At 42.1% G+C, this 12747-nt stretch overlaps 1 protein-coding gene across 4 annotated transcripts in view; it reads right to left on the bottom strand.

Moving 5' to 3' along the window:
- Positions 1-12747, bottom strand: part of ASPH (aspartate beta-hydroxylase) — a 190054-nt gene that overhangs the window by 115130 nt on the left and 62177 nt on the right. For 3 of the 4 annotated variants that reach the window (XM_018058470.1, XM_018058471.1, XM_018058473.1), the window contains exons 5-8: positions 10792-10863; positions 6465-6554; positions 6241-6363; positions 231-263 (exon numbers count right to left, since the gene is read on the bottom strand). In XM_018058470.1, the coding sequence (XP_017913959.1) occupies positions 231-263; positions 6241-6363; positions 6465-6554; positions 10792-10863 (318 nt within the window). The remainder of the gene's footprint in view (positions 1-230; positions 264-6240; positions 6364-6464; positions 6555-10791; positions 10864-12747) is intronic. The other variant, XM_018058472.1, reaches the window with a different exon arrangement.

Genomic DNA, 12747 nt, shown 5'->3' with positions numbered 1-12747 from the left:
ATTCATATATACATGTATCTATATGTAGATATATACACATATCTATATATGTGTGTACATACAAATATATATATATCATTGTGGTATAACATATTATATAATAATAATCATTTATTATGTATTATGTGATATTTGATATAAAGTGTAATAGTTATACATAATAATCATTTTATCTCTCTTTTATAGGAAAACATTAATTAAAACAGAATAGTACCAAATTAAAATCTTACCTGTCTCTTCTATATGGTAGCTATCTTCAGTTTCTGAAAATAATAACATTAAATAAAGATTACTACCTTAATAAACGGTATATTTATATATTTTATATGTATATTCTGGATGAATGTTTATCACTGATTTTATTTTGAAAGCAAATAGGTATTAAAACAAAACATGAAAATATCAATAAATATCTGCTAAATATCTTTTACTAGAACTACATTTAGAAACGCCTCACATATTTTTCTTACAGGATCCACTTAACAGCTCCACAAAGATGACAAACACCGAAACTTGAGCTAAAAAGGAAGGGTGATTTAGTCGGAGTAAAGACTTGGGCTTCCCACGTGGTGACTGTGGTAAAAAATCTGCCTGCCAATGCAGGAGATGCAAGAGATGGAGGGTTCAATCTCTGGATCAGGAAGATCCCCTGAAACAGGAAATGGCAATCTGCTCCAGTATTCTTGCCTGGAAAATTCCATGGACAGAGGAGCCTGGTGGACTATAGTCCATGGGGCCATAAAGAGTTGGACACGACTGTTCTCACAACACAGTGACAAAGGCTGTGTCCACATCTCAACCCCCTTTGCCAATCTATTTTCTAGACATTTCCTGCCATTTTGGAAGCAAAAGTACAGTCTCTATATGGAAACACAAAGGCAGAACCAAGGGACTTCAGATGTTTGGGGAGCTGAAAGGTCAATGTGCTGATACCTTCATCTACATACCCCTGATGGCCAAGTGCTGCCACTCACATGACCTCTGTTAATCTAATAGCCATATGTACATAAGTATTTTTAATTTCTGAAGACTCATAACAAGCAACTTTTACGTTCAAACTGAATCTATGTCCCAATTAAAAATTAGGTCAGAAAATAAAGTCTCTTCAATTTATGAATTTTTTAGAAGTGTTTCTGCCCACTCTTGATTTATACCTCCTAACCTCATAAATATCAAATTCCTTATGTTTCTGATTATTTGCGTGTCTTAATTCAAACTTGTTGTACAAGCATCATCTAGAATATCAACTGTCAATCTTCCTTAGTTATCCTGGCCAAAGATGGGAAGGAGCAAGACATTCCTGGGAAATGATGAAATCATTTCATCAGCATTCCTATTCAGAAATGTTTTCCATAGAAATCATGATATTTATAATATCAGAAGGTCTAAAGTTCAAAAGCTAGTCTGTAAATGTGTTTTTCAATGCACAACACAAGTGAGATTATACACATGTTGCAAAGCATTTTGAACTTAAATTTTCCTCCCAAATTATGCATCTGATATAATTCTGTAGGTTGGTATGGAAACCAAACCATCACTTACGATGTTATTTCTATGGAAAAGTGTACTATCTGCTCTCAACAGCAGGCATGAACATAAGCTTTTGGAAATACATTTATTCATAAATTAGGAGCTGTTTGCTTCTCAAGTAGCTCCCCAATATATTAAATATATTAATATTTATTAATATAAATTTGTAAGAAGTAGATCTATTTTTGAGAAGTATATCTACTTAATTCCTCATAAGGTTTATGCTTTAAAATAGTCCCTGCAACCATTTACCAACAGCATTGTGTGGAGGCTACCTATTCCCTCAGTTCTTGCATAGCCTGGACAAGTCCAATGAGCTCTGCCTGATTCCCACTGGCTCCAAGCACAGACATTCAAGCCTTAACCCATTCAGACACAGCAAAGCAGGATGTGAAGGCGCAGGAGACAGTAAACAGCCCAATCACACCTGTGCTTAAACTTGGCGGCACTTATATACCCTCGAGGAGCTTTTACAATCTCCCATTTTGGGGGCCCCACATCCCAAACACTCCAATTCACGTTGACTAGGGTGGGCAACTGGAATTCTTTTAAGGCTCCACAGGGGACAATGAAATACAGCCAGAATCAGCAGTGCAATGGGACATTAGCCCATCTTAGTGGATCTTATTCAAAAGAGGTTTTCTTTCTGAATCTCGGACGCTATGGCTCCAGACCCTCCTAGCTTTACTAGTGCTGTGGATTTGATTTCCTGCCTGTCTCTCACTGTTCTAATGCTCTGAACTCAGCTTAGGCTGAGCTAAACCTTGAACCCTGCCAGGCACCTCCAGTCTAGACCCTCTGCGGCCAGTGATGCTGTGCTGTTCAGTTCAGTTCAGTCGCTCAGCCGTGCCCGACTCTTTGTGACCCCATGAATCGCAGCACCCCAGGCCTCCCTGTCCATCACCAACTCCCGGAGTTCACTCAGACTCACGTCCATTGAGTCCGTGATGCCATCCAGCCATCTCATCTTCTGTCATCCCCTTCTCCTCCTGCCCCCAATTCCTCCCAGCATCAAAGTCTTTTCCAATGAGTCAACTCTTTGCATGAGGTGGCCAAAGTACTTGAGTTTCAGCTTTAGCATCATTCCTTCCAAAGAAATCCCAGGGCTGATCTCCTTCAGAATGGACTGGTTGGATCTCCTTGCAGTCCAAGGGACTCTCAAGAGTCTGCTCCAACACCACAGTTCAAAGCATCAATTCTTTGGCACTCAGCCTTCTTCACAGTCCAACTCTCACATCCATACATGACCACAGGAAAAACCATAGCCTTGACTAGACGGACCTTAGTTGGCAAAGTAATGTCTCTGCTTTTCAATATGCTATCTAGGTTGGTCATAACTTTCCTTCCAAGGAGTAAGTGCCTTTTAATTTAATGTCTGCAGTCACCATCTGCAGTGATTTTGGGGCCCCCAAAATTAAAACCTGACACTGTTTCCACTGTTTTCCCATCTATTTCCCATGAAGTGATGGGACCAGATGCCATGATCTTTGTTTTCTGAATGTTGAGCTTTAAGCCAACTTTTTCACTCTCCTCTTTCACTTTCATCAAGAGGCTTTTTAGTTCCTCTTCACTTTCTGCCATAAGGGTGGTGTCATCTGCATATCTGAGGTGATTGATATTTCTCCCGCCAATCTTGATTCCAGCTTGTGTTATTCCAGTCCAGTGTTTCTCATGATGTACTCTGCATAGAAGTTAAATAAGCAGGATGACAATATACAGCCTTGACGTACTCCTTTTCCTATTTGGAACCAGTCTGTTGTTCCATGTCCAGTTCTAACTGTTGCTTCCTGACCTGCATTTAGGTTTCTCAAGAGGCAGGTCAGGTGGTCTCGTATTCCCATCTCTTTCAGAATTTTCCGCAGTTTATTCTGATCCACACAGTCAAAGGCTTTGGCATAGTCAAGAAAGCAGAAATAGATGTTTTTCTGGAACTCTCTTGCTTTTTCCATGATCCAGCGGATGTTGGGAATTTGATCTCTGGTTCCTCTGCCTTTTCTAAAACCAGCTTGAACATCAGGAAGTTCACGGTTCACACACTCTTGAAGCCTGGCTTGGGGAATTTTGAGCATTACTTTACTAGCATGTGAGATGAGTGCAATTGTAGTTTGACCATTCTTTGGCATTGCCTTTCTTTGGGATTGGAATGAAAACTGACCTTTTCCAATCCTGTGGCCACTGCTGAGTTTTCCAAATTTGCTGGCATATTGAGTGCAGCACTTTCACAGCATCATCTTTCAGGATTTGAAAGAGCTCAACTGGAATGCCATCACCTCCACTAGCTTTGTTCGTAGTGATGCTTTCTAAGGTCCACTTGACTTCACATTCCAGGATGTCTGGCTAGATGAGTGATCACACATCGTGATTATCTTGGTCTTGAAGATCTTTTTTGTACAGTTCTTCTGTGTATTCTTGCCACCTCTTCTTAATATCTTCTGCTTCTGTTAGGTCCATAGCATTTCTGTTCTTTATCGAGCCCATCTTTGCGTGAAATGTTCTCTTGGTATCTCTAATTTTCTTGACAAGATCTCTAGTCTTTCCCATTCTGTTCTTTTCCTCTATTTCTTTGCATTGATCACTGAAGAAGGCTTTCTTATCTCTTCTTGCTATTCTTTGGAACTCTGCATTCAGATGTTTATATCTCTCCTTTTCTCCTTTGCTTTTTGCTTCTCTCCTTTTCACAGCTATTTGTAAGGCCTCCCCACACAGCCATTTTGCTTTTTTGCATTTCTTTTCCACAGGGATGGTCTTGATCCCTGTCTCCTGTACAGTGTCACGAACCTCAGTCCATAGTTCATCAGGCACTCTGTCTATCAGATGTAGGCCCTTAAATCTATTTCTCACTTCCACTGTATAATCATAAGGGATTTGATTTAGGTCATACCTAAATGGTCTAGTGGTTTCCCCTACTTTCTTCAATTTCAGTCTGAATTTGGTAATAAGGAGTTCATGATCCGAGCCACAGTCAGCTCCTGGTCTTGCTTTTGCTGTTTCATGAGTGCTACAGGCTCTGAGGATTACTACATGGTGGGCTGGGGTGTGTTGTGTAACCACTTGCTTCGTATTGGGTGTCATCAACCACCCCATGACCTAGTTTCAGCATAGGCTTGTTTTCTTGTATCACTCTTTTCTTAATTTTTGGCTGCACTGGGTCTTCACTGCTGTGTGCAGGCTCTCCCTAGGTGCGGTGAGCGGGGGCTACTCTCTAGTGGTGGTGCAGGCTCTCCCTAGGTGCGGCGAGCGGGGGCTACTCTCTAGTGGTGGTGCAGGCTCTCCCTAGGTGCGGCGAGCAGGGGGCTACTCTCTAGTGGTGGTGCAGGCTCTAGGTGCGGCGGGGGGCTACTCTCTAGTGGTGGTGCAGGCTCTCCTAGGTGCGGTGAGCGGGGGCTACTCTCTAGTGGTGGTGCAGGCTCTCCCTAGGTGCGGCGAGCGGGGGCTACTCTCTAGTGGTGGTGCACGGGCTTCCCATTGCGGTGGCTTCTCTGGTTGCAGAGCACAGGCTTTAGGGCACACAGGCTTCTGCGTTGCGGCTCTCGGGCTCCAGTGCACAGGCTTCAGTAATTGTGGCCCATGAGCTCATTTGCTCTGGAGCATGTGGGATCTTCCCAATCCAGGGACTGAACCTGTGTCTCCTGCATTGGCAGGTGGATTCTTAACCACCAGGTAGTCCCTCTTGCATCACTCTTTAGAGATAAAACATCTCTCGAAAAAAAAAATGTTTCCTTCATACTCTTTTAAGTATAATATGATATACAATTTGTATATTTTCAAACAACATAAAGCAGAGTACAAACTTGTGGCTTAAAATCATTTACGAATTCATTAATGTCTCAAAGGACTACTTTAGGAAGAATACAGAGAACAGACCCCAAAAGAACAAAGCATGTGGACTTAATTTAGCAGGGCTCTAAATAACCATGGCAGCCTCATATTAAAACAGAACAGAACAAGTATATGAATGAAAGGTTTTCTATATGTCAGTAGTGAGTAGCTACCATTCTAACTGGCCTAATGCAAACAGTACAAAGTAAATGACGCAACTGATACTTAAATAGCTAGCATTTAATTTAAAATATTGATACATGCAAACCAGTCAATATGAAGTCTGGTCCATATGTAGACTACATCGGGCCTGCCTCCTGGTTTTCCAAATAAAATTTCACTGGAACACAGCCACACTTACTCAACTGGGCATTTTCCAGGGTTGCTTCTGCCCCATGGCAGCAGAACTGAGAAGCTGCGATAGAGGTTTTATGGTCTGCAAAATCTAAAATAATGACCAGCTGGCCATTTACAAAAAGAAAAAAGGTTTGCCAATGCCTAGGTTACAAATTGTATTCTTCCCACTGTAGTCACAGAGTTCATTTTAGATCAAGACCTTTGGTAGATTATTAAGGTCAATATTTCATCAGTCCCTTGAATTTTTCATAACAAATGGTATTCCAGGATGGAGAGTCCAGTAATTGTACTGAAGGACTTCACTTATATAAGAAATGCATAAATTCTCAAAATTCTTCCTACTGTGCTTTGAATTTAAAAACTGGGACATTTATTTATTTTAGGGAAAAGACTCATTTTATTGGTTTTTAGCTTCAAGTTAAAGAAAAAAATCTTTAGATAAAAGTCAAATATTGGTTTTAAAAAACTTTAACAATCCTAATTACAAATGACACATTGTGCTTTATTCAGAAACAGAAAACAAAAGTGTTCTACCTTCATGAACGGCTCCAGTTCCCTTGGGTTCGTATCTGTCATCTGCATCACTTCCTACTAAGACATGGTCTTCGGGTTGCAGTTCTTCTGCTGGCCCTCCTGGTTCTTGGTGCAGGTTCTCTCCTTGAACAATAATAATGAACAAAGTGACAGAGGTCTACGCCAAGGGCCCCTGGCAGCAGCCAACACCAACATCAACGTCCCATCTGCAAGGCTGCACGTACCCACTGCAGCTGCTGGGCACATCCTGCCCCTCCTCCGGGCCACTGCACACGCCAAAGCTCTGTCCTCTCTCTGGCCAAAGGCTAGTTCACCTGAGGGAGCAACCGGCCTTTTTTCACTAGAACTTACACTCACCAAGGACGGGGCCTCGCCTGTTTTAGTGGCTCTGTGTGCCCGGCCCTGGGGCTACGATTAGTCATGAGAAGGTCTCAATCCATATTTAATAAGTGAATAAATGAACTCAGAATTCTTACTACATTTGCCTCTTCAATGATCGCTAGACCAGAGCAAAGGTCACCTTGTGATCTTCTGTTGAGAATTGACATAAAATTCCAAACACTTTTAGACAACTCTATGTACATGTTCTACTGCAAAGAACAGCCGACCACCAGCTAAACCATATGCGAGGTCATCAGCATTAGGTCGGATGCATTATTCTTCCTTTCTAAAGGTTCCTGTGTTTAGCCCTTAAGTTATGTCAAGATGCTCCTTTTCTGTCGTGAGACTGGCATGGTATACTCAACCGTTTCTCTTCCCTTGTGTAGATGCTGGGCATGCTGCCTGACTCCACTGCAGCATGGGTTCGCTGGTCATTGTGGTCTGAGACATCCTCCCAGTAGTAACTTGACATGGCCTCATGCAGAGGATGTTCCATATATACCATTCTAACTAGAGAACTCAAGTCAGCCAGACAATGGCGTGCAGTGCAGTACTGCTCTAGGAATCAGGTCCATCTAGATCCAGCTATACCAGCTGTGTGTGACCCTGGGCCAGTGACTTCACTGCTTTGGGCCTAAGATTTCTCTTCTGAAAAAAGGAATAATAAGTGTACCTACTCATAGCATTGTTATGAGGACTGAAGGGCTTAGAAAAATGCCTGGCCCATAATAAATAAGGGCTTCCCTGATAGCTCAGTTGGTAAAGAATCTGCCTACAAACCGGGAGACCCCAGTTCGATTCCTGGGTTGGGAAGATCTGCTGGAGAAGGGATAGGCTACCCACTCCAGTATTCTTGGGCTTCCCTGGTGGCTCAGCTGGTAAAGAACTACCTGCAATGCAGGAGACCTGGGTTCAGTCCCTGGGATGGAAGATCCCCTGGAGAAGGGAAAGACTACTCTCTCCAGTGTTCTGGCCTGGAGAATTGTATGGACTATATAGTCCATGGGGTCGCAAAGAGTCTGACACAACTGAACAACTTTCACTCTCACTATAACAAGTAAACTTTATTGTTGCTGTGCGGCTGCTGTTAATATTTTTACCATCATCGTCACCACAGTGGTAACAATAATACAACTTCTACTGCTACTGAACGTTCCCCTCAGACTGCAGGACGGGGTTCTTAGTCACTTTCCTTGGTGCGTTCTTAGTCACTTTAGTCACTTGGTGTGGCCCAGTGATGCAACTGGGCCATTAGGCCCTTTTATGTTGACACTGTTTTCGGTCTTCTTATTACAGCCTCCTATCTTGTTTCTCATTTCAGATTTTCTGCTTCCCAGCACACTGATCAGTTTTTCCTGTCACTAACTGTATGACTCTTTTTTCCTTCTAGTCATGTTCCTTATTTATTTATTCAGTGTAATTTTACAGGTTTTACGTAGGCAGGGCTGGTATCTCTTGCCCATCTATTTAACAGAAGCCCCTGTTTCAGCAGAAGCACCATACACTGTCTGAGCGTCTCCATGACCCAGGGACAGCCTGCCAGGAGGAAAACTGTCTCGTGAGAGCCCACGAGACCTCAACAGAGGCACGGCCAATGCCCTCTGCAACGGCCACCCCAACCCTATGAGGGAGCAATTATCCAACTCTGAAGGGTAAAGGGCTTGAAGAACTGTGCTAAAGCTACACAGCTAATAAAAGTAACTGCAGGACCAGAACGCGACAATGGAACACAGAAGGATGGGGACAGAGAGTCTACGTTAGAGACAGTGTCAAGGAGGCAAGTGTGGTCTGATAAGATTTGAAGACTGGACACACACACAAAGATACTAACAGAAGACAGACCAAGCCAAAGGTCCTAGGGCAGAGACAGGCCTGGCGATTACAGAGAAAAGAGAGGCCAGCTAGGCTCGAGAAAAGTGATGAAGGGGAGAGAGATCAGGCCCACAGTAGGCTTGGCCACATCAAACACTGGGTGCAGAGGAGCAAAGATGGAAGCAAAGACCCAAGTGGATGGAAGAGGGGATGGTGGTGCTGACACTGCAGAAGTCAGAATACATTTTGGAGGCAAAGCTGAAGGGACTTGCTAATGGATGATGCATGAGAGGGGAAGAGGAGAAAGAAATCAAGGAAAACTCCCAGGATTTTAGCTTTGGCAACTGAATGGATAAAGAGACCATTAACTAGAATATAAAAGACTGGAATAAAACATTTTTTTCGGTGGAGCTGTGAGATGGGGAGGAATCAAGAATTTCAGTTTTAGGAACATTTTGAGTCTGAGATATCCATAAAACATGCATATAGAGATAAGAATAGTTATCTTATCTCTAGTTAGTTATTCAGTTAGGTAAATCCAGGAGCTTAGATGAGAGATCAGGGCTGCAGATATATATTCATAAGTAGTATTTAAAGCCACAGTCTGTGGTTTTCTGAGAAGAAAATCTTGACAAAGAAGAGATTCTGGGAATCCAGGTGCTAGACTGGCTTCCTGCATCTATCCACACAGATGTCCACCCCACCCTCCACTTCCTTCTCCCCCAACCTTGGCTGAAATTTACTTTGAACAACCATCTCGACTCACTCAGATCCCCAGTACAACCTCCCTGTCCCATCTTCCTACTGACAATTCCTCCACCTCATTTTTCATGCTGCAGACAGAATACACAATACTCCTTCACGCCCTCCAATGGTTTCAACTCCTCTTAGCATCAAGTGAGAACATCCCTTCCCCTCATCTCTCCACCTGTGTTCAGATCTTTTTGGTCCCTGGACTTTCAGACATGCCATGCCCTCTACTTAAAACTTTGCTGACAACCTTTAACTGGCGAAGCACTGCACCATCCTCCGGCTCCTAAATCAAAATGTCATTCCTCCAGGAAGCCCCTGGTGACCCAAAGTCTGAGTAAGTCCCACACAGCATCATGTATTTCACCATCACAGCACTTACCTCATCATATTGAAATCAACCATGTACTGAGATTGCATCATCCTTGGCTTAGGTTAAAGTTGAAATTTTAAAAAAAGATGCAGGAATGGAAAGCCTGTGTTTACTCACACTGGCAGGTGAAGTACCTTTTCTGGCTGAGAAGAAGTGGTACTAAAAGGACACAGGCTCCTAGACCCCTACTAGCCAAGGGCAAAACTCTCAAACTCAGCCAAAGCTGGTCTCCCCAGTGGAGCACAGATGGAGCCTGATGGATGTTTTACACTTAACCGCAAAATACCCAAGATGGACTAAGATACTTTAGCCAGCCCTCAAAAGCCCAATTTAAATGATGGAGAATTGTTTGTTTTTAAGAAACATAATTTTTTTCCTTTAGGGCCACCTTCAGCTCTCACCAACACACTAGAAGTATCAGGACACCACTTGTTCTGCTCTCTTCAAAACCCTCCTGTTAAATTTTGGTATGGTGCGTGTGTGCAAAGTTGCTTCAGTCGTGTCTGAAGACCCCAAGAACTGTAGCCCCCAGGCTCCTCTGTCTGTGGGATTCTCCAGGCACGAATACTGGAGTGGGTTGCCATGCCCTCCTCCAGGGGTCTTTCCCACCCAGGGATCCAACCTGCAGCTCTCGAGTCTCCTGCATTGGCAGGTGGGCTCTTTACCACCAGAGCCCCCAGGGAAACCCTTTGGGGGTTCTGTGTTTTTATCAACGGATGAGTCAAGAAACAGTCTTAGCAAACATTGGTTTCTAGAGTATCGTTTAATATTCTTCATATGGAACTTAAACGTTTTAGATGTAAGAGCTAAGGAAATGCTTTACATTCTCTAAGTAAACAGCATGTTGGTGTCTTCTCTAGTAATATGATCTATGTAATTAAAAGTTTCTTTTTGCTCTGGTGGCCACCCAAGCAGTCAGTGTAATCTGAGGGTTGAAAACAGTTCCCAGAGAGCCTGTTATAGTTTGCCCTGTTCTCTTCTATTTCCCTCCTCCTGTTGCTAATGTTATTTGTTCTTGATGTATCATTGGTCACACTATCGTTGGTCTCCATTTATTCTCTTAACAATAAACTGGGGCAAAATAAAACTAGTGCAGTGTTATTTTAAAAACATTTGTCTTCTAATAACTTTTAAAAGCTCACTCAATTAATACTTAAATTTTAAAATAATATCAAAGTCATTTTATGTAGTTAACCATCATTTTAGTAATACATGAAACATATTTTAATTCATACCATGTTCTGAGTATACTGTTTCATCAAGTGACTGAACTTGTTCGTGTACTTCATCTTCAATATTCTGAGGTCCTAAAATAATTAAAACATAACTAAGTAGAAAAAATTTAGACATTAAAGCATAACATGAAATATGACCTCCACGTATACACATTAAAATGAATATACTGGATTAATCAGCTATGCATCTTTTTCATAACAGCTCAATCCTTTGTTTTGGGTTGACAAATATGGTAGATATTTAAACTTGGTTTTGAGAGCAGATATAAATGCTAAAAGACTTCTCCATAAGATATCAAAAAATAAGAAATGAATCAGGTTCAGATTTTTCTTAAAAAAAAGAAAAAATTATTTCGGTTTCTAGTTAACAAAGTTCACATTCATAACAGAATAAAGAAAATAGGAAGGGCAAAGTTTTCAGAAAAGGAAGTGCTGGGAAATGAAGATAACTGCAGAAGATGAAGTCAACATACATTAAAGCACATAGGCAACCACTGTCTTTCCCAGTAGTCAGGAGAAAAGGCCCCTTGGCTGGTGTGAGGGCTGGCTGCCTGCTCTCACAAGGTGTTAGGAAGTGTGAGTAGAAGACCCTACAGGACAATCCTCTCAGCTTTGGAGACCATCATCTGACAGTCACATCCATAGATTCAAACAGATTTAAGCTGCAGACGTGAACACTAGTCATGACATTGCGACTGCACCGTGGGGCTTATCATATTGTTAGGCTTATTGCAACATCACACACAAACAAGAAGCGATGACCACATTGACACTACTACAAATTTTCTAACAGCCATCATCTATGTTCATCATAACAGCACCAGACTTAATATCATGAATGCCATCACATGAGATAAACACCGAGAACATCAGTTATACTGAGAAGGTCATCTTCAATGACAAAAACAGAGTAAGTTAATTTGAATTTCAGGTCGGAAAAAAGCAGAAGACTCTATTTTGCTAATTATTCTACAAAACCGTTTCTAAAGCACACAGAGTGCCTTCTAGTTTTACAGATGCTTACATTTCACAAACTACTTTTATACCTATTCTCATAGAATTCCAGGGGAGCCTGCCAATCTCTGCTCTGCCCTCACACAATGCCCACGAGAGCTTCCCAGCTGAGTGCCCAGTTTCAAAATTGCTGACAGCACCAACCGTGGAAAATATAGAGTGAGTAAAGAGAAGTGGAGATTGGCACTCTGTTCTTCTGTTAACCCTTTAATGGCTCCCTTTGCCTGAACAGATGAAAGTCTAAGCTCCTTGAAACCTCAGAAGGCAATACAAGACCTCCACAATCTAGCCTTCCCATGCCTCTCCAGTCACACCTGCTACCAGCACTGGCTTTGAACTTGGCCAATGCACCATCGGTTCCATCTTTCCATGAGCTTCGGATGTACCTCCTCTCTCCTTGGGAGAGTTAAAAGGTTAAAAAAAAAAAAAAAAAAAAAAGCCAGGCTGCAATGAGTTGAAGACTAAGCGTAAAATAAGACAAAAAAAAACAACTTCAAATTCTTCTTTCAAAAGTGTGGCTAGTACAGTGAGAAGAGGGACTGGAGGGCCGATGAAAAGAAGTGTAGGGATCAAGTGAAAGTTAAGTGTTAGTCACCCAGTTGTGTCCAACTCTTTGTGACCCCATGAACTGCAGCCCACCAGGTTGCTCGATCCATGAGTAGGGGTCACGGAGGGCAGCTATTTTATTGTGTTTTTAATGAGAGGTATGTACCTCTGTTTATAGAGGTACTACTATAGGTAGTTAGAAGACAGAAGGCAGAAACCCAAATAAGAGGAAGGTAACATTTAAACCAAAGCAAATATCACCAAGAAGTTGAAAAGAGTATGAGCTGATAACAAACTGAAGGATTTGGAAGTTTGGGACAGGTTATCAGTAATATGCAAAGAGTAATACTAACAAAGAATAAAAAAAGGAAGAGAGAGAGCAAATGGTACATTTCA

The sequence above is a fragment of the Capra hircus genome, chromosome 14 (genome assembly GCF_001704415.2).
Source record: "Capra hircus breed San Clemente chromosome 14, ASM170441v1, whole genome shotgun sequence".
Classification (NCBI taxonomy): Eukaryota; Metazoa; Chordata; class Mammalia; order Artiodactyla; family Bovidae; genus Capra; species Capra hircus.
The sequence above is the reverse complement of the archived record's forward strand: the minus strand, read 5'-3'. Positions and strand labels throughout refer to the sequence as shown.